The 26,922-nt window shown below is 62.8% G+C and overlaps 1 protein-coding gene across 1 annotated transcript; it reads left to right on the top strand.

Moving 5' to 3' along the window:
- The first annotated feature begins 1,755 nt into the window (after positions 1-1,755).
- LOC123353484 (calcium-binding mitochondrial carrier protein SCaMC-3-like) lies at positions 1,756-25,358 on the top strand. Its single transcript, XM_044994583.1, has 10 exons — positions 1,756-1,961; positions 7,108-7,234; positions 13,196-13,283; positions 14,055-14,166; positions 17,500-17,658; positions 18,139-18,291; positions 18,670-18,777; positions 19,813-19,980; positions 20,256-20,406; positions 21,206-25,358. Exons 1-10 carry the CDS (start codon positions 1,779-1,781, stop codon positions 21,388-21,390), a joined length of 1,434 nt encoding a protein of 477 aa, XP_044850518.1. The 5' UTR covers positions 1,756-1,778; the 3' UTR covers positions 21,391-25,358.
- Positions 25,359-26,922: the final 1,564 nt, after the last annotated feature.

The following is a 26,922-nucleotide window of genomic DNA, read 5'->3' on the forward strand; positions in this document are numbered from 1 at the left end:
GACGTCGCTCCATTGGCGTCAATAGGGCCAGATCCCCCGCTGGTGTAAATGGCTGTCACTCCATTGGCATCAATAGGGCCAGATCCCCCATGGTGTAAATGGGCGTCGCTCCATAAGAACATAAGAAAGGCCGTACCGGGTCAGACCAAAGGTCCATCTAGCCCAGTATCTGTCTACTGACAGTGGCCAATGCCAGGTGCCCCAGAGAGAGTGAACCTAACAGGCAATGATCAAGTGATCTCTCTCCTGCCATCCATCTCCATCCTCTGACGAACAGAGGCTAGGGACACCATTCTTACCCATCCTGGCTAATAGCCATTTATGGACTTAGCCACCATGAATTTATCCAGTTCCCTTTATCCAGTTCTGGTGTCAATAGGGCCAGATCCCTGGCTGGTGTAAATGGGCGTCACTCCATTGGCATCAATAGGGCCAGATCCCCTGCTGGTGTAAATGGGCATCTCTCCATTGGCATCAATAGGGCCAGATCCCCCGCTGGTGTAAATGGGTGTGGCTCTGTTCTCAGTGAAGCTTGGCTGATTTGCACCCGCTGGGGATCTGGCCCAGCATCTCAAGCTCTGTGCACCCTGGGGCGCGAAAGGAGTTAGCTGAGCAGGGACGACCCCACCGGCCAAGCCCTACACGCCCATCCCCGAAGGGCTCCACGCTCCTGCCCATAGGGGACCCTTTCTCTGGGCAAGCCGGGCCTCTGGTGTCCCTGGCCCATCAGGGCCATGGCCTCTCCGCTGTGGCTGCCAGCGCAGGGCCCGGCGAGCACCAATCACAGGGGGGCAAGCTGGGCTGAGGCCCCCCAGGTTTGTTTCGCATGCAGGCTGCCATGCAGCTGTGGGCTGGGAACAATCCCGTATCCCTTACTAGCAGCCCAGCGTGAATGTCTCCACAACACGCTCTTTAGCCAAAGGGCACGTGCCCTGGTCACATAGGGAGACAATGGCAGATCCAGGAATGGAACCCAGGAGTCCTGGTTCCCAGTCCTACCCTGCTGTAACTACTAGACCCCACTCTCCTGGAGCTGGCACCCAGCCCCCTGCTCTAACCACTAGCCCCCACCCCCCTCCCAGAGCTGAGGATAGGACCCAAGAGACCTGGCTCCTAGCCCCGTGCTCTAACCACTACCTCCCCCCTCCCCCAAAATTGGAGATAGGACCCAGGAGTCCTAGCTCCTAGCCCCCCCCTCCCTGCTCTAACCACTACCACTCCCCCCAAACTGGGGATAGGACCCAGGAATCCTGGCTCCCAGCTCTAACCACTAGCCCCCACTCCCCTCCCAGAGCTGGGAATAGGACCCAGGAGTCCTGGCCCCCTGTTCCTTTGTTAACTTTCCCTGGCAGCGGAGAGCTCCTGGCAGAATGGGGAAGGCTGCAGCCTGTCAGAGGGGCCCAGGACTCCTGGGTTCCACATTCCCCCCCCCCCACACCCCGAGCCGTACGCCAGCGGGTGCAGAGTGGGCGAAGCGGCGGGGGCGGGGGGAAGGGTTTGGGGGCGGAGGAAACAATCTCCGTGGGAGGCGACGCCAACCAGCGCATTGTGCCATGCCCTTGCGCTGGCGGCGCGGCTTTTCCCGGAGCCGCCTGGCAGGGATCGCGCCGCCCCAGGCGGGAGCGGAGCCCCGGGGTGTCCGCACCTAGGCCATGCAGCGCCGAGCCGCGCCGCCCAGCCCCAGCGCCCGGGGAGGGGCCCGGAGGCGCTGAGACCCCAGCGCTGGAGCCTGGCACGCGGGGCCCCCCCAGCCCCGGGGCTTAGCGGGGGGCACCGCCATGCCGGGGGGCCGGGATGGGGGGCCGGCGCCGTGCCCGGAGGGCCGGGACCCCGAGCGCCAGAAGCACTGGGCCGAGCTCTTCGACCAGCTGGACACCAACAAGGACGGGCGGGTGGACATCAACGAGCTGCGGGAGGGGCTGGCGCGGATGGGCATGAATGCCAGCTCCCGAGCTGAACAGGTGAGCGGGGAGGGGCCCCTGCCGCCGGGGGGGGGGCTCCTCGCTGGCCGGGAGTGGCACGGCTTCACTGGCCAGTGGGGAAACTGAGGCACGGAGTAAGGGGACGTGCCCAGGGTCATGCAGGGAATCAGTGGCAGAGCTGGGAATAGACCCCAGGCGTTCTGGCTCCCAGCCCCCATTGCTCTAACCCACCAGACCCCCACCTCCCCCTCCACACTGAACATAGAACCCAGGAGTTCTGGCTCCCATCCCCCATTGCTCTAACCCACCAGACCCCCACCTCCCCTTCCACACTGAACATAGAACCCAGGAGTTCTGGCTCCCAGCCCCCATTGCTCTAACCCACCAGACACCCCCCCCCCCCCCCCACCCCACACACTGAACATAGATACCAGGAGTTCTGGCTCCCAGCCCCCATTGCTCTAACCCACCAGACACCCCCCCCCACCCCCACACACTGAACATAGAACCCAGGAGTTCTGGCTCCCAGCCCCCATTGCTCTAACCCACCAGAGCCCCCCCCCGACACACACACTCACACTGAACATAGAACCCAGGAATTCTGGCTCCCATCCCCCATTGCTCTAACCCAGCAGACCCCCCACCCCGCACTGAATATAGAACCCAGGAGTTCTGGCTCCCAGCCCCCATTGCTCTAACCCACCAGATCCCCACCTCCCCCTCCACACTGAACATAGAACCCAGGAGTTCTGGCTCCCAGCCCCCATTGCTCTAACCCACCAGACCCCCACCTCCCCCTCCACACTGAACATAGAACCCAGGAGTTCTGGCTCCCAGCCCCCATTGCTCTAACCCACCAGACCCCCCCCCCCCACACACACACTGAGAATAGAACCCAGGAGTTCTGACTCCCAGCTCCTTCCCGCTCTAACCACTAGACCCCACTGCTTCCCATTTTGGGTACCTCCTGAGCTCTGCCTGGGAAGTGATGGGTCTCTAATGTGGGGCTGGAAAGTCCTTCCCTCCCCACTCCCCCACCCCCGGGCAGCAGGAGCAAGAGGCAGAGCTGGGGATGGACAGTGACACTGGGAGCTACTCCCCCCTCCTCCGCCTCCCAGCTCCCTTGCTGAGATGGGGCGAGGCGGGAACCCCGCCTGCTCTGTCCCACTGATATTCAGGGGGCCCCCGTAGCTCTCAGAGATGTCGCTTTGGCCTCCGCATGCCAATGCATCCAGGAGTGGATGGGCATTGGGGTCATGGCGTGCAAGGGGGGGATCCCCTCTCCCCCAGCCCCTAAGACTTTGACCCCGTTTGTGCCCTGTGCCAAGGAAGAGGGAGCTATCCGAGTCCCCTCTCCAGGTGGGACAGCGCCCGCCTCTGGGGAGGGACACCTGGGGCTCAGAGAGTGGGAAGATGGGTCCCCCATCTTGCACGCAAGCAGGGACGTGCTTGACTGAGGGCACGCGGGCGTACACGCACCCCAGCCTGCGTGGCGGGCACACACACGTGCACGTGACCACACGCGTGATGGCGTGCACCTACGCAGGTGTCCGCACACGAAGACGCGTCGGGCGTCTGAGCAAGCACACAAGCTGTACACGGACCTGGGCACCCGTGTGTGAGGGACATGCACACGCATGGGTTTTTTCATGGGGGGGGACGTGAGCCCACACTCACTTGTATATGGACACGCATACCCAGGAGTCCTGGCTTCCTGTCTCCCCTGCTCTTACCACCAGGTGCCCCTCCCCTCTCAGAGATGGGCATGGAACCCAGGAGTCCTGGAGTCTCCTTGATAGATATTTGTCCAGAAAGTGCTCCCTTGTCTTCAGGGTATTTTGGTCTTTGCTTGGGGTCCCCGTAGCTTTACCCATGGGGGAGGGGACTATCCCACAAACCCCGGGAGGGTGTGCAAATGCCTGTGCGCACATCTGTTCCTGCGTGAGCTGCCCCATGTGTGGCTGCAACCCAGAGGTGTGTCTGCCTGTTTCTCCACGTGCAAGCCCATGTCTGTGCAGACATGTGCCCTCGTGCAGACGTGTGCCCTCGTGCATGTGCTGCTGTGTCCTCTTGCACATGTGCTTTATGGCCCTGCCTGGGGGTGCCCTCATGCCTGCGTGTGCCCACGTGTCCTCGGGCATGCGTGGGCATGGTCACGTGCAAGCGTGTGTGTGCCCCCGTGCACACACTTCTGTGCCGCTAGGCGGCCCTATCTGCCAGGCCCACCCTGCAGCGGCTGGGGGTGGGGAGCAGGCCTCGGCAGGGCTTTTCCAGCTTGGATTGATCCTGGAGCAGGCTGGGTCCATTCTGCGCCCCCAGTTCTGCCCCCCCGGCTCCAGCCAATGGGTTCAGCAGGAGTGGCCGGGGGCCCCTCTGCTTAGGAAGCCCAGTGTCAGGGGAAACGGAGCTGGGGGGGTCTGAATGAAACATACAAACATGGGGAGGAATAAATAGGCCCCGACTCATGTCTCCGGCCTTATGTTTAGTCCATTGCTCGTGGCCTCTTTACTATCACAGAACTGCAGAGGCTGGGGAGCCGCAGGATTCCCCCCGCCCCGATCCCTGAGCTCACGGAGCATTCTGCCAAAGTCACACCGGGAGCTGGCGGCAGCGATAGGACTAGAACCCAGGAGTCCTGATTCCCAGCCCCCCTGCTCTAACCACTAGACTCTACTCCCCTCCCAAAGCTGGGAATCGAACCCAGGAGTCCTGAGTCCCAGCCCCCCTGCTCTAATCACTAGCTCCTACTCCCTTCCCAAAGCTGGGAATAGAACCCAGGAGTCCTGACTCCCAGCCCCCTGCTCTGACCACTAGCCCCCACTCCTCTTCCAAAGCTGGGACTAGAACCCAGGAGTCCTGAGTCCCAGCCCCCCTGCTCTGACCACTAGCCGCCACTCCCCTCCCAAAGCTGGGAATAGAACCCAGGAGTCCTGACTCCCAATACTTCCCACTTCCTTCCCTGGGTTTGTGACGGAGCCCAGGAGTCCTCACCCCACCCCTGCTCTAACCACTAGCTCCAAAGCAGGGAATCAAACCGAGGAATCCCGACTCCCGGCCCCCTGCTCTGACCACTAGCTCCTACTCCCCTCCCAAAGCTGGGAATCGAACTCAGGAGTCCTGACTCCCAGCCCCCTGCTCTAACCACTAGCCCCCACTCCCTTCCCAAAGCTGGGAATAGAACCCAGGAGTCCTGACTCCCAGCCCCCTGCTCTAACCACTAGCCCCCACTCCCCTCCCAAAGCTGGGAATAGAACCCAGGAGTCCTGACTCCCAATACTTCCCACTTCCTTCCCTGGGTTTGTGACAGAGCCCAGGAGTCCTGACTCCCAGCCCCCTGCTCTAACCACTAGCTCCTACTCCCTTCCCAAAGCTGGGAATAGAGCCCAGGAGTCCTGACTCCCAGCCCCCTGCTCTAACCACTAGACTCTTTTCCCCTCCCAAAGCTGGGAGTAGAACCCAGGAGTCCTGACTCCCAATACTTCCCACTTCCTTCCCTGGGTTTGTGACAGAGCCCAGAGTCCTCACCCCACCCCTGCTCTAACCACTAGCTCCTACTCCCCTCCCAAAGCAGGGAATAGAACCCAGGAGTCCTGACTCCCAGCCCCCTGCTCTAACCACTAGCTCCTACTCCCTTCCCAAAGCTGGGAATAGAACCCAGGAGTCCTGACTCCCCATCCCCTTACTCCAAGCCCTGGATTACCTAATTTCCAGCCTGTTGTGATTGCACGTGCCTGGAAATGCCTCACGGAACAAGTGCCCAAGCTGTGCCCTCACATCCGCCCCCGCCCCGCCGCCCGGCTCCTCCTCAGCCTCTCACATGAGCGGCTGGGACGTGCAAGCGCGCCGGACCGGCATGTGGAATGTAAACAGAACAAGGCGAAAATAGCTGGGCCCGATCCAGGCCTGAACCGTGTCCTAATAACAAGGGACACGTGGCAAAGCCAGAGAGGCCAGCGCGGGGCTGTTGGTTCCGGTCTCCTGGGCCAGGGACCCCCGCCCCGCCACAAGGTCCCGGTGGGGTGTGGGAAGAGCACAGAGGGCTCGTATCCGAACCCCCTTTTGGACACTGGTGCTTGGGGCCCAGTGGAATCCAGATCCAAACCAAACCCAGTTCTGGAGTCCTGGGCAAGGGGCAGTATGGGCCAGCGGTTAGGGCACAGGACTGTCGGCTAGAGGAGGGGCGTCTGGGAGGCAGGACTCCTGGGTTCTATACCCAGCTCTGGGGACGGACGGACTGGTGATTAGAGTGCAGTTTGGGGTTGTCTGGGAGGCAGGACTCCTGGGTTCTCTTCCTGGGCCAAGTCCCTGCCCCACTTTGTGCCTCAGTTTCCCTTGGTGGAAGTAGGGATCCTGGCACTTTGTAGAGCTGGGTTTTGCATGGTGGTGGAGACCTCCCCTGCGACGCTGGGAACATTTGGGCTGGCCAGAGGCCAGGTGTGTGAGAGGTGGCATCAGCTCAGGTACAATAACCGCTCTGTCATTGTCAGGGGGAGACATTCCCAGGGGCACACGGCCTTGGCTTTTCCAGCACCGGCCCCGGTCCACCCCCCTGTCCGGCACACATCAGCCAGATGGGGCTGCCTGGAGCTCCCTACGGGTGGGTAACGCCACCCCCCAGGGCAGGGGGGCAATTCCCTGCAGTTGGCATCCCGGCGCATGGGAATCTGCCCTGCAAACTCTCTGCTCGCACAAGCACCCTTGCACACTCAGCTCACTCACAACCTTGCACGCTTACCTTCCCGCCTACCTGCACTCACACACAGTAACACATGCAACCAATCTGATATTTCCTCGGGGGGATATACACCCTCCCCCCATGGGTGTGTTCTGCCACAAACACACCTTCTCCCACAATCCAAGTGTCACACACAGAGGATGCCCCCTTCCCCCTCCCCCCTCTATCCACTAGACCCCCCCTCCCTTCCCCTCCCCTCCCAGAGCCAGGGATAGAACCCAGGTGTCCTGCTCCCAGCCCCCTCCTCCGCTCTAACCAGTAGACCCCACTCCCCTCCCAGAGCCTGAGATAGAACCCAGGCATCCTGCTCCCAGCCCCCTGCTTTAACCCACTAGACCCCACTCCCCTCCCAGAGCCAGGGATAGAACCCAGGCGTCCTGGCTCCCAGTCTCTCTCAGCAGTGGAGGTGGGATGTCGGGCAGCAGGTCCTCACGGCCGCTCTCCCCCCAGGAGATCCTGCGCGAGGGCGACACGGACCGGGACGGTGAGCTGGACTTCGAGGAGTTTGTGTCTTACCTGCAGGAGCGAGAGCGCAAACTGCGACTCATGTTCCACAGCCTGGACCGCAACAACGATGGTACGGCCCCCTGCCCTCCCCCGCCGCCTCTGCCCCTCCGCCGCCTTCCTTCCCTCCGTCCCGTCCCCCTGCCCCCCACCACCTCCCTTCCCTGCGTCCCCCACCCCACTGCTCCCCCAATGGCCCCTCCCTTCCCCTTCCATCCCTCTCTCCACGCCCACCCCCCTGCCGCCTCCCTTCCCTGTGTCACCCCCCCGCCATCTCCCCTCCCCACTGCTCCCCCAACCTCCCCTCCCTCCCCCATCCATCCCCCAATGGCTCTTCCCTTCCCCCTTCCATCCCTCCCTCTGTCCCCCACCCCACTGCTCCCTCTCCCCCTTCAATCCTGCCCTCCCATCAGCCCTCCTCTCCCTCTTTCCCCTTCCTTCTTTCCTGTTTCTTCCCCCAAGCCCTGCCCTCCTCCGGCCTTCCTCCGTCTCCGCTCCCCCCTTCTCTCTGGCCCCGGTTGCTCCAAGCCCTACGCTCAGTGATGGGGGCCAAGACGGCTTGGAGCTTGGGGATCTCCTTGCAGCTGCTCCCTGCGGGGCAGAGAATAGCCAGGGCACAGAGGAATCTGGCCCCACACCTCCCCGCTCCCCAGGGCCACCCGGCCCCACACCTCCCCGCTCCCCAGGGCCACCCGGCCCCACACCTCCCCGCTCCCCAGGGCCACCCGGCCCCACCCCCTCATGCTCCCCAGGGCCAGCTAGTCATGCCCCCATCCAGTCCCTGATGCTCCCCCATCTGTCCCCTGGGCATGGGGCTCAGATCTGCCGCCTGTGCCAGGGGGCTGGGAGCAGGGCCCATGCGCCAACTCTACACCAGCCGGGGGGACCCTGCTGGAGGGGCCCGAGTGACGGAGAATCAGGCCTGTCTCGGTCAGTTCCAGCTTCCTTCCCTGGTTCCCTCAGGCCGTCACCAGCCGAATCTGGCTCCAACGAGCTCCCGACCCCACCCAGGCTCCTGGGTTGCTCCCTCAAGCAGCCCATTGTGTTTGAAAGGACCATCCTGAATGGGACGGGGCCCGGTGCCAGGCTCAGCCCCGCCCGGGGCTGCTCCCGTCCCTGTTCGCCTGCTACCAGGTGATGAGCCCCTGACGTCAGCGCCTCGATCTTCGCTCATTCTGTCTCTAAAAGGAGGGAGTCTAGTGGTTAGAGCACGGGGAGCTGGGAGCGAGGATTCCTCGGTGCTGTCCCTGGTTCGGGGGGGGAGTGGGGTCTAGTGGTTAGAGCACGGGGAGCTGGGAGCGAGGATTCCTCGGTGCTGTCCCTGGTTCGGGGGGAGTGGTGTCTAGTGGTTAGAGCACGGGGAGCTGGGAGCAAGGATTCCTTGGTGCTGTCCCTGGTTTGGGGGGGGGGAGTGGGGTCTAGTGGTTAGAGCAGGGGGAGCTGGGAGCCAGGATTCCTCGGTGCTGTCCCTGGTTCGGGGGGGGAGTGGAGTCTAGTGGTTAGAGCAGAGGGAGCTTGGAGCAAGAATTCCTCAGTGCTGTCCCTGGTTCGGGGGGGGGGAGTGGGGTCTAGTGGTTAGAACAGGGGGAGCTGGGAGCCAGGATTCCTCGGTGCTGTCCCTGGTTCGGGGGGGAGTGGGGTCTACTGGTTAGAACAGGGGGAGCTGGGAGCCAGGATTCTTTGGTGCTGTCCCTGGTTCTGGGGTGGGAGTGGGGTCTAGTGGTTAGAATGTGGGGCTGAGAGCCAGGATTCCTGGGTTCTACCCATGGCTCTCGCAGGGGAATGGGGTCTAGTGGTTAGAGCAGGGGGGAGCTGGGAGCCAGGGCTCCTGGGTTTTATCCCCAGCTCGGGAGAGGATCTGTCTGTCTAGGAGCTTCTTCCCCTCTCGGTTCCAGACCAGTTTCCTGTTGTGTCTGGCTGCTTGGGGGGTGGCAGGTGTCCAATGCTCCCTGTCGCCTGGGGGATGGGTGCGGAGCGATGGGCATGGATGAGATCTGGCTCCCCGAGAGAGACGGGGTTGAGGGTCAAGTCCAGTCGGGTATAAGGCCTGAGGCTGCGTAATGAGTGAGATATAAATATGGGGGCTCAGTTACCTTGGGTGTAAACCCGACGGAGTGGAGCGACTCTGCGTTTACACTGGTGGTGGTGAGAAGGGAATATGTCCCAGTAAGTCTAGTAGTGGTGGGGCGGGGGCTGGGAGTCAGGACTCCTGGGTTCTATCCCTGGCTCTTAGAGGGGAGTGATGTCTAGTGGTTAGAGCAGGGAGGGTCTCAACTCTGGGAGCCAGGACTCCTGGGTTCTCTGAGAGCCAGGACTCCCGTTTCCGGCACCATGGGCCCCCAGTCTCGGTTGAAGGCTTCTGGGCACTACCATAATAACACACACCGTGCCCCCGGCTTCGACAGTCTCGTCATCCCCCTCGTCCTTGGCCTCCTTGCTGGGACTGCCAGCGCATGGGGCCCTTCGATGGGGCCCTGGGATCAGGAGCTGGACTGAGCCCCAACCCACTCGGCCCACATGGCGAAGTGGTGGGCGGGGGCGCAGGGCGTTCGACTGGAAGCCGCTTCCAGCCTGAGACGGGGCTGGATCCGGGCTGGTGCCGGGGAATTAAACGACTCCCGGCCACTTGATCCCCACCCCCACCTTTTTAACCCCCCCTTCTGAGCCGGGAGCTTGTGTGGGGGGGGTGTCTCCCTCAGCCCCATATCAAGGATGAAGCTGGAGCCCCTGCTCCCCGCTCTGGCCCTTGGGATCGGTCCCCTGGGGTGGGCACCGGCCCGTGATGGGGAAGGGGGCAGGGATGCCGTGCCGTGTGTGGGCAGCGGGGAGATGAGAAGCAGGCGCAGCTGGCGTCACTCCCTGGCAATTTTTAGCCTGGAGGGTGGGTGGCTTTTCAGTCCTCCCTCTGCTGGTGCTGTCAGCTCGGAGATACACCTATGGGGGGATGGCCCAGCCTGTCAGCCAGCGCCCGCAGGGCACGTCTGCTGCCGCCGGGCCTGTGCCAAGCAGGGCCGGACTGGGTCAGATCTGCTGCCACCGGGCCTGTGCCAAGCAGGGCCGGACGGGGTCAGGTCTGCTGCTGCCGGGCCTGTGCCAAGCAGGGCCGGACGGGGTCAGGTCTGCTGCAACCGGGCCTGTGCCAAGCAGGGCCGGACGGGGTCGGGTCTGCTGCCGCCGGGCCTGTGCCAAGCAGGGCCGGACGGGGTCGGGTCTGCTGCTGCTGGGCCTGTGCCAAGCAGGGCCGGATGGGGTCGGGTCTGCTGCCGCCGGGCCTGTGCCAAGCAGGGCCGGACGGGGCCGGGTCTGCTGCCCCCGGGCCTGTGCCAAGCAGGGCCGGACGGGGCCGGGTCTGCTGCCCCCGGGCCTGTGCCAAGCAGGGCCGGACGGGGTCGGGTCTGCTGCCGCCGGGCCTGTGCCAAGCAGGGCCGGATGGGGTCCGGTCTGCTGCCGCCGGGCCTGTGCCAAGCAGGGCCGGATGGGGTCCGGTCTGCTGCCGCCGGGCCTGTGCCAAGCAGGGCCGGACGGGGCCGGGTCTGCTGCCCCCGGGTCTGTGCCAAGCAGGGCTGGACGGGGTCAGTGCTTGGATGGGAGCCCTCCGAGTAGCAGGCGGTGATGCGGGGGGGCTCCCTGGGGGCTTTTTTTCCTCCTGGGTCAGGAATGAGCCAGTCCCTTGGGGCGCGCACTAGGGGGCGCTCTCCCCAGGCACGCCGTGCGAACCCCCATGTGGCACAAGGGGGCGCTGTGCTTCAGGGTGCGGGGTGGCTCTCCCCTCCCCGTTGAGGTCTGGGCAGCGACTGCCGATTCTGTAGCACTTTTGCAAGTGACAGGGATATTATTGGCTGCATTCCCTGATTAAATTCCACCGACCTCAGCTCCCCCCTGCAGTTTCTTCTTGGCTCAGGATTATCCGGCGCAGCCCTGCCTATGCTGCAGTGCAGCGCTGGCCTGTGCTGGCAGGCGCCCGCCGCGTCCCACCCCAGAGGTGGCTGCCTCTCCAGAGCAGGTTGGAAACGATCCCTGCGTCCCCCCTGCGCAGAAGTGTCTGAGCACCTCACAAGCCCCATCTTCCTGATAGGGGAAACTGAGGCACCCAGCACTACAGGAATCTATAGCAGAGCAGTGAATTGAACTCAGCTCTGCCAAGGCCCAGGCCTCTGCTCTAACCCCTGGGCCATCCTTCCTGCCTATGTAGGGGGTGGGGGATGGGTCTGGATAGGTTAGCTCTCGTCTCTCTGGTTCAGGGGTTACTGGGATAGTAGTGGATGGATGAATGATCTTGGGATGGGAGTGGCACAGGATGGGTGGATGGGGCTGGCGGAGGATGGTTGTGTGGATGGGGCTGGCTGAGGGCAGTGTGTAGATGGGTGGATGGGGCTGGCACAGGATGGGTGGATGGGGCTGGCGGAGGGTGGGGGGTGGATGGGGCTGGCACAGGATGGGCGGGTGGATGATACCACAGCAAAGCAGACAGCGCTGAGCCCTCTCTCTGTGCCTCGCAGACCAAGAACTTCCTAGGGCCGGATCCCGCGCCGCCCCCCCCCCCCCGTGCTCTGCCCCAGCTGCTCCATGCCCTGGGATCTCAGCCCGGCCCCCGCTGGGCCCCATGCCGGGCTAAGGGCCTGGCCAGGAAATCAGCTGGGGATTAATGCTAAGGACCTTAGTTCCCCGAACTGAACTGAGCCCCTTATGTAAGAGCCCCACAGAGGCCCCTCGCGGCCGGCACACGGGGGTGGCTCACGGAGGCCAGCGGCTGTTTGATCTTGGGGCTCCCTGCCCAGGTCGGGTGAGGGCCCCCGAACCGAAGCCTCCGTGGGCCCTGGGCCCCTCCAGGCATGTGCAGGGGGTGACTGGCTCCCGTCAGCACTGGGCCGGGGAGACCCATCGGCTGCCCCTCCGCTCCATTCGCCTGGCACAGCAGCGCGTTGGCAGAGCTGGCAGCTGCAAGGGCTGGTCCCCCTGTGGGCACGGGCTGTGCCCAGCTGGGACCCAGCAGCTGGCTGCCCCATGGGTGGCTTGGGGCACCGCCGGCCGGTCCCTCAGGGTGGCGTTAATCTCTGCGCCAGGGTGGCCAGTGAATTGCTTCACCTACATAAATACATTTCTCTCCACTTTCCCCTCTGTTCCCTTTTTCCTTCCCTTCCTCCGTTCTCCCGTCCCCTTTTCCCTCCTCCACCTTTCCCTAGGGAGGGCGTTTTCTGTTATTCTCCATCCCCCTCTCCCCTCGCACGCTTTCATTTTCTTTTTCTCTCACTCTTTCTTCCAGACAGGATTTACTTTGATTTACCTTCCCCTCCGTCCCACTCCCTCTCTCCTCCCCTCCGTCCCACTCCCTCTCTCCTCCCCTCCCCTCTCTGGTCCGACCCTCCACCTTTGACGCTCTTCCACCCCGCCCAGAGTGGTGCCCGCCGGGCAGGAAGCAGCCCACAGATCCGCGTGCGGGCACAGACACAAGCACAGACGTCTCACCGCGCAGGGCCGGAGACACGCGTGTGTTCACACTCCCTTGTGCACACACGCGCCCGTGCCCACACGCACGCACGGCCCCACGTGCCCGCCCGCAGATCCAGACCTCGCACCCGGAGCCCAGCTGCCCCCATTGGCGTTCCCACCCGCTCGGGACCCCCTAACGACACCAGCTGCGGAGCTCAGGGCAGACTGGGGCTGGGGCTCTGGGGGGCTGAGCCAGGGTGGGTGCGTGCCCCCAGCCCCGCTCCTCCCCCTCTGGGCAGACCTGGGGCTTTAAGGAGCTCCCAGCCCCGGCAAGCTCACTGGCTGCAGCCTGGATTGGCCCCTCCCCGGCTGCCCCCTGCCCATGCCCCAACCATCCCAGCCTCAGCTCTGCCTGCTGTTCTCCCTGGGCCCGCAGCGTGGGGCGGGGGGAGGCGTAGAACCCCCCCCCCCCGTGTCGCGGTTCTGTTGATGCCCCCTGTGTGCAGCTCTATAGCCCAATAGGACCCCCCCTCCTAGACCCCCCCCCCGAATCCACCCCCCCACGGTCCCTGCTGACCTGCATGGTCCCTGTGCTTGTGCCCAGGCCAGATCGACGTGTCCGAGATCCAGCAGACATTCCACAGCCTCGGAGTCTACATCTCTCTGCAGCAGGCAGAGAAAATCCTCCAAAGGTGAGACCGGGGCCCCCCGTTCCCCCCAGCACGGCCTGTACGCCCCCAAACCCTGCCCCACCCCGCGAGATCAGCCTCAGCTGTGCCACGCAAGCTGCATTCGTTACTGCTGCAATCTAGTGGGGTAGAGATGGGGGGCTGGGAGCCAGGACTCCTGGGTTCTCGCCTCAGCTCCGGGAGGGAGTGTGGTCTAGTGGGTAGAGCAGAGGGGCTGGGTTCCCGGACTCCTGGGTTCTCTCCCCAGCTCCAGGAGGGAGTGGGGTCTAGTGAATAGAGCAGGGGGCTGGGCTCCCGACTCCTGGGTTCTCTGCCCAGATCCAGAAGGGAGTGTGGTCTAGTGGGTAGAGCAGAGGGGCTGGGTTCCCGGACTCCTGGGTTCTCTCCCCAGCTCCAGGAGGGAGTGGGGTCTAGTGAATAGAGCAGGGGGCTGGGCTCCCGACTCCTGGGTTCTCTGCCCAGATCCAGAAGGGAGTGTGGTCTAGTGGGTAGAGCAGGGAGGCTGGGTTCCCGGACTCCTGGGTTCTCTCCCCAGCTCCGGGAGGGAGTGTGGTCTAGTGGGTAGAGCAGAGAGGCTGGGTTCCCAGACTCCTGGGTTCTCTCCCCAGGTCCGGGAGGGAGTGTGGTCTAGTGGCTAGAGCGGGGTCTTGGTGGCTAAGCGTCTGCACAACCACCTGTGTCCCCGGGCTGGTGGGGGCTGGCGCAGGCCAGCGAGGGGGGCAGGGGGCGGGGCACGTGAACCGACCCTCACCCTGGCTCTTGTCTGCTCGGCAGCATGGACAAGGACGGCACCATGACCGTGGACTGGCTCGAGTGGAGAGACCACTTCATCCTCAACCCGCTGGAGAACATGGAGGAGGTCGTCCACTATTGGAAGCACTCCACGGTGAGGAGGGGCGCGAGCCGGTCCCCGGCCGGGAGCCCAGACTCTGCTTCCCAGCTGGGAGCTCCCGGCCGGTCCCTGGAGACCCCCAGGTACCCCTCGCTGCCCACCAGGGGCTCTCGCTGCCCAGCCAATGCGCTCCGTCGATGGGCCGGAGCGTATCTCCACCGGGCACGAGGCCGAGACCCACCGGCTCGTGTCACCAACCTAAGGGCGCCTGGCTGGGCTGGAATAGGACCAGCAACCCGGATCCCAGCAGAGAGGCACAGGGGAGGGGCTGGGGTTTATTCCTGGCTCTGAGGGGAGTGTACTGGGTAGAGACAGGAGTTGGGATGCCCGGGTTTTAGTCCTGGCTCTGGGAAGGGAGTCTAGTGGTTAGAGCAGGGGGGGCTAGGAGCAGGACTGCTGGGTTCTCTCCCCAGCTCTGGGAGGGGAGTGGGGTCTAGTGGTTAGAGCGGGGGGGGCTGGGAGCAGGACTCCTGGGTTCTCTCCCCAGCTCTGGGAGGGGAGTGGGGTCTAGTGGTTAGAGCAGGGGGGGCTGGGATCAGGAGTCCTGGATTCTTTCCCCAGCTCTGGGAGGGGAGTGGGTTCTAGTGGTTAGAGCGGAGGGGCTGGGAGCAGGACTCCTGGGTTCTCTCCCCAGCTCTGGGAGGGGAGTGGAGTCTAGTGGTTAGAGCAGGGGGGCTGGGAGCAGGACTCTTGGGTTCTCTCCCCAGCTCTGGGAGGGGAGTGGAGTCTAGTGGTTAGAGCAAGGGGGGCTGGAAGCAGGACTCCTGGGTTCTCTCCCCAGCTCTGGGAGGCATGTGATGTCTAGTGGCTAGAGCGAGGAGCCGGGAATGGAGACTTACGGGTTCTGTTTGTGGATCTGTGAGGGGCATGGGGTCTAGTGGGTTAGGGCAAGGTGGGGTGGAGGGGCCGGTGGCAGCCAGGACTCCTGGGTTCTATTCCTGCCACCAAGGTGCTCAGGAGTCTCCTTGCTCTAGGTTCTGTCTGCGGCAGAGGGGACCAGCAGCCCTCCTGCCCCCACCTCCTCCCCCGGGGAGCCGTGACCTAACCCGTCCCTGAGCCCAATCCCAGGGAAAAGGGTGCAAGAGCCCCCTTCTTAGCAGGTGCCCGTAGGCCAGGGCCGTTTCTCTGCTGGGCTAATCTCAGCTGGTGATCAGCAAACAGGCTGAGATATATTTAACCCTGATTTATGAGCTGTGGAAAGGAGGGGAGTGGATCGGCTCCAGCGCTGGAGCTGCAGGCTGGGACTCAGGATTCCTCGGCTCTGTCTCCAGCTTCAGGAGAGGAGTGGAGTCCAGTGGTTACAGCGGGGGGCTGGGAATCAGGACTCCTGGGCTTTCTTCTTGACCTCGGGCAAGTCCCTCCCCCTCCCTGTGCCTCAGTTTCCCCTCCCTGTGCCTCAGTTTCCCCCCCCAAAGGCAAACGGCAGGATGAGCTAGAGGGCAAAGCCCTGTCCAAGTCCCTCCCCCACCGCAGAGCCCCCTAATCTAATTAGAGGGATTTCTAGGAGGCTTTATTGCCTCCCCTGTCCTCTATATCCACTCTCACCTTCCTCCGCTCGCCCTGCCATGGAGGAACCCGCAGCAGCGGCAGGGGATCCGGCTGGCGCGTGCCCCACCGTGATCCACAGGGCGGCTCTCGGGGGGCTCCCGAGGCTCCGGGTGCTGGCCGGGCTGTGGGAGGCTGAGCAGAGGCACCCCCGGGGCTTGGAGTCTATCCTGGGGGATCCCCAACGGGTAGGACATGTGGCTATTCACCCGCAACTCGGGCCATCCCCCACTTCCTGCCAGCTGGACTCAGTAAACAGCACCTGCGTGCCGGGAGGCAGGACTCCTGGGTTCCCAGCTCTGGGAAGGGAGTGGAACCTAGTGGTTAGAGCAGGGGGAGGGAGGGGGCTGAGAGCCAGGACTCCTGGGTTCTATCCCTGGCTCTGGGAGAGGAGTGGTGTCTAGTGGGTAGAGCAGAGGGCTGGGAGCCAGGACTCCTGGGTTCCATCCCTGGTTCTGGGAGGGGACGGGGGTCTAGGGGGTTAGAGCAGGGAGAGGTTAGAATTCAGGATTCCATTCCCAGCTCCACCGCTGTCTCCATGTGCGACGCTGGCCAGGTCCCTTCCCCGCTCCGTGCCTCAGTTTCCCCATCTGTATAACGGCGACGATCCCCTGCCTTTGCGAGGCGCTTGGCAATCCTCCTAAGCACGGGACTCGATCAGTAAGAAGCAGTGTTATTAGGGCTCCAGGCAGTCTCAGGGGCTTTGCTCGCCTGAATTTTTAATCCTACTGGAGGAGGGCTCCGGACACGTTTCTTTATGGCTCTCGGTGTTGATGGGCTCCCTCGGCATGTGGGCCCAACGGGTGGTGCCCGGAGGAGACTCCTGGCCCGCGGCGGTAGAGATGGCGTAAATCCTAAGCCTGCCTCCCCCCAGGGAAGAGCTCCGTATGTAGGCTACTCTGATTCCCCGGCCCGCCCGGGCCCCCCCAGCTGCAGGTGGCTTCCCGTTGGCAGGCCTGTGAGTGGCTGCAAGGGGGAGCTAACTCTGAGGCAGGGCAAGGGGGTGATTCCCCTCGGGGGGGGCAGTAACCGCCCGTGGAAGGGGGAGAGCCAGGGTGGGGATGGGCTCTGGGGGTCGGTCAATACCGGCCTGGTAGCCCCCGTTATCAGATCCCCCTCCCGTCCCCCGTGGGGTCCTGCCCCGCTCGCTCGGGGCGTGAGACGTGACGACCGGCCGAGCTAAATGAAACCCGACCTTGGCCAAGCCGCAAGGCTGCTGTGAGGCCGGATTAGGTGAAGGTGTCGGGGGTGGGGGGAGAATTTCCCTCTAGGGGGCGGGGTCCTGATCCAGGGCTGGGGGGTGGGGGACTGCCTGGCTCAGGAGGCCAAGGAATGGGCCATGGGGCCTTTCCCCTCTAGGGGGCGCCAGCTCCAGGCTGTCGTACCCAAACATCATCACCTGCCCTCGGCTGAGGGAACGTGTCGCCCTCACATGGCATCAGCCCAGCGCTAGCTGCCGTGCCGGGGACCAGCCTGCTGCTCCCCTGCGGGCACCTCCGTGCTGAAGTGTACATGGCCTGGCAGCTAGAGCCCTGGGCTGGTGCTCGGGCCACCCGGGTTCCGTTCCTGGCGCTACCTACTTGGGCAAATCACTCCCCCCTCCCATCCTCCGTGCCTCAGTTTCCCCATCTGTAAAAGGAGGGCAATGGTACTGATTTCCCTTGTGAAGCACTTTGAGGTCGGCTGCTAACAGCCAGGGGGTGCTGTTCTTCGGGTGTTTCCTTCCAGGGCTTTGCACTGCCCTTGGGGTTCTGGTTCTGAGCCACTCGTCTCTCCCGGCAGGTCCTGGACATCGGCGAGTGCCTTACGGTTCCTGATGAATTCTCTGAGAAGGAGAAGAGGACGGGGATGTGGTGGAAGCAGCTGCTCGCGGGCGCCATGGCTGGGGCTGTCTCCAGAACCGGAACCGCCCCGCTGGACCGGCTTAAAGTTTTCATGCAGGTAAGTTTTAAAAAAAGGCTCCCAGCTCATTGCTCGGGCCGTGGCTACAGGGAAATGGGCGTTATGCACCTGAATAGCCTGACCCTGCATTGACGCCCATGGGCATGGGCGGGGGTGGAATGTAGCAGCCGCTGGGCATTGGTACAACAGGGCAGAGCTGATGGCTGCCACAAACGCACCCCATGATTCTGCATGCAGTTCTGGGGCACCCCAGCTCCAAAAGGACATTGCAGAAGGAGAGGGGGTTTGGAGATGGGCAGTGAGACCAATCGAGGGCCGCACCCCAGAGGTGGCTGCATTTCAGCGCTGAATGTGCAGGCTCGGTGTAACATTGCTGTGCAGGTGTTAACCAGCTGCCGGACGCCACCCCAGAGGTGGCTGCATTCGGCGAGGCCGGGGTTCCTAAGGAGGCTGGGCATCCAGCCCCTCCAAGGCAGGACACCCTCCCCGGGCACTCATGCTGCGGCATCTCCGGCGCAGGTTCACGCCTCCAAGACCAACAACATGAACGTGTTTGGGGGGCTGAAGGGCATGATCCAGGAGGGGGGCGTCCGCTCACTCTGGCGCGGCAACGGGATCAATGTGCTGAAGATCGCGCCTGAGTCTGCCATCAAGTTCATGGCCTATGAGCAGGTGGGTGCCATGGGCACAGAGTCCCGGGTGGGGGGGCAGGGGGAGGAGTACAGATACAGGGATGTCGGGTGTCTACACTCCCCTCCTCGAGCTAGGGAGAGAACCCAGGAGTCCTGAGTCCCATTAATCTATACCACTAGACTCCCCTCCCCTCCCAGAGCTGGGGAGAGAACCCAGGAGTCCTGGCTCACAGTCCTATCCCCAAATGCAGACTGCTCCCCCCCACCCCCCCAAGAATATCTTTCCCGTGGGACTACAGCCTGGGACCCCATGATAGGACCCAGCCCCTGCCTTTGCCCACTAAAAGGTGGGGCGGGGATCGCAAACTGGAAAATGCCTTCTGGGCACAGGCGATTGATCTGCTGTTTCTCATCCCAGATCAAGCGGGCGATTCGTGGGCAGCAGGAGACGCTGCGGGTGCAAGAAAGATTTGTGGCCGGCTCACTGGCCGGTGCCACTGCTCAGACAATCATCTACCCCATGGAGGTAAGCACACACACACACACACACACACACACCCCTCTCTAGGAGGCACCACTCTCCAGGATTTGCATCCAGCGCGGTAGCTACAGCCCAGCCTCCTTGAAAGCTCCCCTGTCCTGTGTGAAAGCAGGGACTTTGGGGTGTTATCAGAGGAATGGTTAAGGCACGGGCCTGCCATTCAAGAGACCTGAATTCAGGTCCCAGCTCTGCTACTGACTGGCTGTGTGACCGTGGGCATGTCCCTCAGCCTCCTTGCCTCAGTTTCCCTAGCTGTACAATGGGGATAATAGCAGCATGAGCAGTGAGGGCACTGAAGATTGGGAAAGGTAATGGGATAAGTACCCGTTTGCTATGAGGGACTCGGTAGGGGGCGCTCTCTCTAGGACTAGGCACTAGAGAGTTCTGTACTGCGGGGGAGCGGGTGCTCTGAGCCAGAGCTGATCCAGATGTGGCACTAGGCGGTGGGAGGGTGCCCAGCAGGGGGCGCTCTCTCCTCACAGTCAGTGCCGCACTAGGGGGCGCTGTGCTGCAGGGTGGGGGGCTCAGGAAGGGGCGCTCTCCCCTTGCAATCAGGGCTGGCCCCAATGCCCAGCATGATGCCCCAGGGAAAAGTGCCTTTCACATGAGCTGTACGACCTCATGATCATTAAAGAGCCCTGGAAACTCCTTCTAGGAATGGCTGTCGGGACATTAGGACCAGTGCCCAGGCCAAATCCCAACTCAAGAAATGCCGTTCTCTCTCCCTCGGTCCTTCCAGTGATTCCTTATTTCAATCATAAGCTGTTCTGTCAATCATAAGCTGTTCTGTTTCTGCCCCACCCCAGGGATAGCTGCATTTCAGTATTGGGTGTGCCCGTGCTATGCGGCTGCTAGTCAGGGGCCGTGCCCCACCCCAGAGGTGGCTGCTTTTCAGTACCGGCTGAGCCATTGCTACGCTGCTAGCCCATGGCTCTGCCCAATCCCAGAGGCAGCTGCATTTGAGTGGCGGGCAAGGGCCCCTCGCCATTCTGATGATCCTGAATGAATCCGTTCCCGCAGGTGCTGAAGACCCGGCTGACCCTGCGGAAGACGGGTCAGTACTCGGGGGTGGCCGACTGCGCTAAGAAGATCCTGCAGAAGGAGGGAATCCGGGCCTTTTACAAGGGCTACCTGCCCAACGTGCTGGGCATCATCCCCTACGCCGGCATCGACCTGGCTATCTACGAGGTCAGGGCCCACGGGTGCACAGGCCTGCAAATGAGGTGGAGGGGGTGGAGCCTGTTTGCGGATAGGCTCCTCCCACACCAATGGGTGTAGGGGTCTGAGAGCTGAGAATGGGCACATGCTGGAGTCCTGACTTCCAGCCCCCACCCCCTGCTCTAACCACTAGACCCCACACCCCTCGCAGAGCTAGGGGTGGAACCCAGGAGTCCTGGCGCCCAGCCCCCCCCCGCTCTAATCACTAGACACCCTCATCAGCTCTCCTCTCCTCCCCTCTGCAGACGCTGAAGAACATGTGGCTTCAGAAATACAGCAGGAACACAGCAGACCCCGGCATCCTGGTGCTCCTGGCCTGCGGGACGATATCCAGCACCTGCGGGCAGATAGCCAGCTACCCCTTGGCCTTGGTGAGGACCCGGATGCAAGCCCAAGGTGAGACCGGGGGACATGCACTGAGTGAGGGATGCCTTTGGGGGGCTGGGGCAGTGGCCCAGATACCCCGGAGATGGGCATGGCCTGAGGACTCCCAAAGCAGAGGAGATTTCTGCATCCCAGGGCAGGACCCATGAGTTGCATGGCTGACCCGGGTGCATTATGGGCTAGGAGAACCGGTGGTCCAATCCCCATGGGCCAACAGACCAGGTAGCCAGGGTGGTTGGGGGACCAGCTCCCTGCTTTCCGGCTTGGGGCCTTGGCTACTGGAGCGACGGGTTCTTCCTCCCAGTGCACGGCAGGTGCTCAGCACTCGTCCCTCTCCCCACAGCACTTTGCCTGGACCAGCGCCTGGGGGCAGATCCGTGGGGCAAGGGGCAAGTGGGAGTTTAGTGCAGGTCAGCGGCAGCACTAGGACGAGCCGTCCCCGTGCAGCATGGCCGTGCCCAGGTGCCTCACCCCAGAGGCAGCTGCATTTCCATGCGGGGCAAGCCATCCCCTTGCTGCGTGGCTGCGTCCCAGCTGCTGCGCAATGCAGTCGCCATGTTTGAGGCCCTCTGCCTGGCTCCCTGCGTCAACAAGAGCAGCCTTGGGGCTGCTCTAACTCATGCTTCGCCCCGTGGGCCCTGGGGAGCAGAGAATAGCAGCAGCAGGGCATACTCTGGCAATGGTCCCGAGCCCCCGCTGCATGGGGGGCTGGGAGCAGGGCTGGGGCAAAGCTCCCTAAAAGCTTGGGGGGGGGGTCAGGTGGACGTGACAGTGAGTGGCAGGACCTGACCGGGACCCCTTCTCCCCCCAGCCTCCATCGAGGGCGCCCCGCAGCCAACCATGCTGGGTCTCTTCAAGCACATCCTGTCGCGGGAGGGGGTGCTGGGCCTGTATCGGGGCATCGCCCCCAACTTCATGAAAGTGATCCCGGCCGTCAGCATCAGCTACGTGGTCTACGAGAACATGAAGCAGGTGCTGGGCGTGACGTCCAGATGAACCCGCCGGCCCGGCGGGGCCCGGATGCCCCTGGCCCACCGCTTGCTCCCCGCCCCCTCGCTGCACTTTGGAGGCTGGCGGAGCAGGATCGGGGCCGGGGGGCGGCTCCGGATCCAGGAGTGTTAAGAGGGACGCTGAGAGATCTCAGCTGGAGCCCCCTGACACACACACCTGCCCCGATGCAGCAGGCCTGAGCCGGTCCAGCGGACCAAACCCTGGAGCAACCCTGAGGTGTTGGCTCTGAGCGTGACCGGAAAGGGGAACCCCTCACCCCAACTCTGCCATGCAGAGCATGTCTGCTAGGGGCACCCTTTGCCAGGGGGTGTGGGCTAGGAGCAGACCCGGAGCGTTTGTGGGGAGGATTAATACAAAGTTCAGGGTTTGACTAAATTTAGTTTGAGGCTTGACAAGCTCAGCTTCCAACCACCCCCCCGCAGGTCTGCTGCGGGGGGCGTCGCTCCTGGAAGCGCATGACACATGTACGCCCCGTTCCCTGCATGCTACGGCCTGGGGCATGGCATGTTTCCTGCACCGGGGGCTTTGCTGCCCCCCAAGCACTCGCTGACACAGCCCTGTCAGTGGATCCCAGTGGAGACTCCTCCAACCAGCACTGACACTGGATCCCACGGGAGAATCCCTCCAATCAGCAGGCCTTTACTCAGCACTGACACGGGATCCCAGGGGAGAATCCCTCCAATCAGCACCGACACTGGATTCCGGGGGAGCCTCCTCCTATCAGCAGCCCCTGACTCAGCACTGACACTGGATCCCACAGGAGAATCCCTCCAATCAGCACCAACACTGGATCCCAGCGGAGAGTCCTCCACTAGCCACTCTCCCCCGCCCCACATCCACAATGATACAGGACTCTAGGGGGAATCCTTCTAGAAGGGCTCCCCAACACAGTGACGCCACTGGATCCCACGGGGGGTCCCCTCCTGTGGAGAGGGTCACCCCCCAAGGAGCCTTACCAGAGCCCAGCTGGAAGCGCTGCAGCTCCCCCCAGCCCAGGTACTGCACCGGATCCCCCAAGGGCAGCCTAAAACCCACGTGCTTGTGCATGGAGCTTGCGAAACGGGGAGGCCACGTGTGACTTGCCTGGGGGGCTACCTTGAAATCAGGGCTAGCCCAAGTTCTTCCTCCATTGCCACCCACTGTCCTTCTGCCCCCGCCTAGGCAGGGGAGACCTGGCACTGGTCGCCTCTTCCCCCACCCAGGGGAAGCCAGGCAGCCTCAGAGGTCTCCCCCTCCACACACCGAGCGGATCTCCTCCTGCGCAACATGGGAGACCCACTGGCCTCCCGGCACCTGGGGCTGTGGTTGGGGCAGGGCGCGGCCCCGTTGGGGGGTGGGACGCAGGGTGAGCCACACCACGCCCGCTGGCCAGAGGGGGTGGGATGCGCCGAAGGCTCGTGTCGCCAAGGCCAGCCCGTGGGTTACCCCAGGGTAACGTTGCCTGGGCAGATGGGGGTGAAATTCCACCCAGCAGGGGGCAGTGCTGTGCATGCACAAACCAGTCGCTCTGACATGTCCCATCCAGCAGGGGGCAGCATGACGTGCACACAGTGGCCCCCCTACCCCCACCCCTCTCTACACACACACACACACACACACACCCTTCAACGAGCCGCTCTGACATATCCCATCCAGCAGAGGGCAGCATTATACAGCCCCAGTGGGCCCCCCGCCCCTCCCAGCATGTAGGAGTGACTGTCCATCCAGCAGGGGGCAGTGTTATACACACACACACACACAATGCTTCCCCCTCCCCCAACCTTGGGCAGAGGTGCCATTCTAACCTGCAGGGGGCAGCCTCACCCCGCTGCATGCGCACTGCCCCCCCCATATACATACTTGAGCATGTGAAATTCCACCCAGTAGGGGGCAGCACACCACCCCCTTCAGCTCCCCTAGTGGTGCCCTGAGCCACACACGGAAGGTGTCGGCCTCTTGCACAGGGATGGTTTTAACTTGGGCCCGTTACGGACTCTGCCTCGTTTTCTATGGCCCATGAGGATGGCCCCACCCCTCAGGTACCGAGGCAGGGGATTGCCCCCCAGACACACACACCGGGGAGGGTGGATCCCACAGGCAGGAGCCGCAAGGGCTAATATTCTTGCCTTACGATTTTGCGTCGGGGTATTTGTTACGGCGCCTGCCTGCGGGCTCCCCGGCCGCTTCTTTGCACCGGCTCCGTTGGGATCCGCCTGGATCCTTTCCCCAGGTTCCAAGCCACAATCTCTTCCCGGCTCCACCCCGTCACTACGGCCGCATCAGTCACCATCTCGACCCTCTAGCAGACACACACACACACACACCCCGCCTGCCCAGACCTTGGCCACAGACATTTTTCCACGGGGCCGCCCAGAGGATTCAGGGGGCCTGGGCAAAGCGGGGGAGCTGCGGTGCTTGTACTCACCCGGCGGCGGTCCGGGTCTCTGGCGGTATTTCGGCGATGGGGGGCCCTTCGGTCGCTCCATGTGTTCGGCAGCACTGAAGGGCCCCCCACTGCCGAAATGCCGGCCGAAGAGCCGGACCGCCGCCGGGCCAGGGCTCGCAGGGCCCCTGCGGGGCCGGGGCACTTACCCGCCCCGCCCCCTCTGGGCGGCCCTGTTTTTCCACATCAATCCTTAGCCGACCTGCCCTGCTCCTGACACCAGCTCCGAGCCAGGGCCGTGGGGGGTTACAGAACCCTTACGTCCTGTGAGGGTGTCCTGGACTCCCCGGGGGAAGGGGGACCCTAGAGAAGACCAGAAGAACGGCCCAGACAGGGTCAGCCCTATGGTCCGTCCAGCCCGGTGTCCTGTCTTCCGACAGTGGCCGGTGCCAGGAGCTTCAGAGGGAACGAACAGACCCGAGTGATTAGCGAGTGAGCCAGCCCCTGGCCTCAGAGCTTAATTTGTGATGAAAGAGGAGCCGGCGTGCAAGCAATTTTTTTTTTTTAATCTTTCATAATGGATGCAGCAAGCCCCATGGTGCCGGGCTCTGAACGGCCAGGCCCAGAGGTGCCGGGGCTCTGAACGGCCAAACCCTGGCACAAATTGAGCACTGCCTGTTGTCCAGTTTCCACCTCTGGCAGCCAGAGGCCCAGGGATTGAGTGGGGTGTGGGATTGATTTATGTTGAGGGGGGGGATCAGTGTGGTGAGCTCCCCCAGTAAAACCAGAACGGACGTCTGGGTGGAACCCCCCCCAGCTGGGTCATTGGCTGGGACCAAACCTGGGACCTATGGATTCAAAAAGCAGGCACCTCTGCTAACTAACCCAAAAGACCAGACTCGCAGTAGCTGACTCCTGAGCCGCCATACAAAGTCTGACCACTAGAGGGCAACAGAGAGACTTGCCCCCCCCAGGCAATATTTGAAGAGTGCTGGGGGGGTGGGGGGCAGGAAGGATTCCCCCTCCCTCCACTGAGAGCATGGGGCTGTGTATGGGCAGGCTGCGGGGAGGGGCCTGGTCCCAGAAGGTAAGAGCAGGTGCTGAGCAGCTGAGGACTGGGGAAGTTGTGACACGGGTGGGGAAGGCGCCCATGGGGGGTGGTGGGGGGGACAGGACACTGCAAACTCCTGGCATTGTTTGAAGTTTATTATTATTGTTTTAATCTTATTTAATTCCCCCCTTCCCCGCTCGAGGTTCGTGTGGTGAGAGGGACAAAGGGTTAAGGAGACAGTAGGGGGCAGAGGCAGGTTCTTGGAGGGGGGCAGAAACAGCCCCTCCCAGTATGGGGCAGAAGAATAACAGCCCTCCCCCAGTGTGGGGCAAACAGGCTTCCCAAGGGGCAAGTGGTCCCTCTCCAGCAGGAGGCGCTGTGAGCACCCCGGCCCTGTGGAAGGGCCGAGTTCGAGTTTCGCCATCCTAGCCTTTCCCCTTGGAGCCGAGGACGCCTGACCCTGAGATGGAGCTCCATGGTGCCTTGCATGGTGACCAGTACCCGGTGGGAACAGCACGACGCTTGCCCCATCTCGGAAGGGCCTGGCGCTGCCCTGCCCCCGCCGACGGGCTGGCTGCAGGGCTGGCTGGCAGGCCCGACTCTGCGCCCGGGGGGCTGCCACTTCAAAGGGAAAAAGAGCTAATAAAGTTTTCTAAACTTTCCTCCTTGTTCTGTCGCCGGAGGGAGCTGGGGGGATTTTAATGGGGGGCGGGGGGCTGGGAGAGCTCCATGCACCACATCAGCCAGGCCCCCTGATGGGCAGGAGCCACAGGCACCAGGGACCCGAGCAGCTGGGCCTCTCCCAGCTCCCAGGGCAGAGCATTGCAGCCCCATGGCCGTGCCTCTGCCTCCAGATTCCCTACCAGCTCTTGAACTGGTCAGGCCAGCTGGGCCTCAGTTTCCTCAGAGCAAGCCCTCCTTTCGCCCTTTGTAGCTGGGGAGCTCTTCCATGCAGGGGCTGTCTCTCTAGAGGTGTAGCCTGCGCCGAGGCCCTGTCACGGGTAGCAGGGCTGGGATTCCTGCCAGCAGGGGGCAGTGTGACGCCCGGGGGTATTCCAGCCAGTTACACAGTTTCACGCAGCGAGGAGCAAGCCAGAGCGCTGGCTGCTGAGTCAGTCCAGCAATTGGGGGTGGATCCTTAGGGTGCCATTGGGGTTCAGAGAACCATGGCAACAAGAGATCTCCACTTGCACTGGCTCCCAAGATTATGCTGAATCCTACAGGGCACAGATTTGACCAGGGTAACTCCCACCTGGATCATCCACACTCCTGTCTAAGATCAAAAAGGGTTCAAGTCCTGCCTCTAGCACAGACTTCTTGGGTTGCATTGCTTTAATCGCTCTGTGCCTCAGTTTCCCCCAGTCTGCAAAATAGTGGAGAATGACCCTGACCTGCCTTGGGGTAGGTTCATTCTGAGGCACTATGAGGATGGGGTGCCACAGAAGGGCCAGCCTGGAGCTCCGGGGCCTGCAGGAGCCAGTGCCTGTGGGCGAGTGGGGAACTCCCTCCTCTCCGACACACGGGCTCCCTCCTCACCAACACACTGGAGCAAATCACTAAAGCTCTGCATGTGCATCTCTGTAGCAGTATGGCTGGAACCAGACCATCACCCTCATAACACAGGGGCCCCTATTGCTCGAGCTATCAGGGACTCTCCCTCAGCTGTTAGTTCTACAGGGACTATGACACACAGTGGTCCGGGTCATCACTTCACCACAACAACCAGGCTACAGTGCAAATCAGATTAGAATTGATTTTAACGCCTCACATCCTCGTGTAAATAAATCACCGTACAAGGCTCAGTGCAACGGGAAATCAGGCCCGGGATCCTTGGCCCAACTCTCGGGTGCTTTGTGTTATTTGTTTGTGCTAGTGTCGAAGGCTCCCTGCAACCCCGCCATGGGAGCCTTCGACACTAGTGCAAACAAATGCACCAGAGTGTGGGAGCGCCCCTGGCCATTTACAGGGTGTGCAACTCTATGGGAAAGTCAGTTGGGGTTGAGTAGATTTGGAAATGCTGCTGTGGTGCCTCATGGGAGTTGTAGTTCAGTGGCCTCAAGCTTCCATTCTCCCCTATGAGCCGGGTTCCTTAGTTGGACTATGT

Source organism: Mauremys mutica, chromosome 20 (genome assembly GCF_020497125.1).
Source record: "Mauremys mutica isolate MM-2020 ecotype Southern chromosome 20, ASM2049712v1, whole genome shotgun sequence".
Taxonomy (NCBI): Eukaryota; Metazoa; Chordata; order Testudines; family Geoemydidae; genus Mauremys; species Mauremys mutica.

Coding starts and splice junctions, on each gene's coding strand:
- LOC123353484 (XM_044994583.1), top strand. CDS start 1,779: ATGCCGGGGGGCCGGGATGGGGGGCCGGCGCCGTGCCCGGAGGGCCGG. Junction 7,235..13,195: donor CCTGGACCGCAACAACGATG/GTACGGCCCCCT, acceptor GCTTGTGCCCAG/GCCAGATCGACGTGTCCGAG. Junction 20,407..21,205: donor GACCCGGATGCAAGCCCAAG/GTGAGACCGGGG, acceptor TTCTCCCCCCAG/CCTCCATCGAGGGCGCCCCG.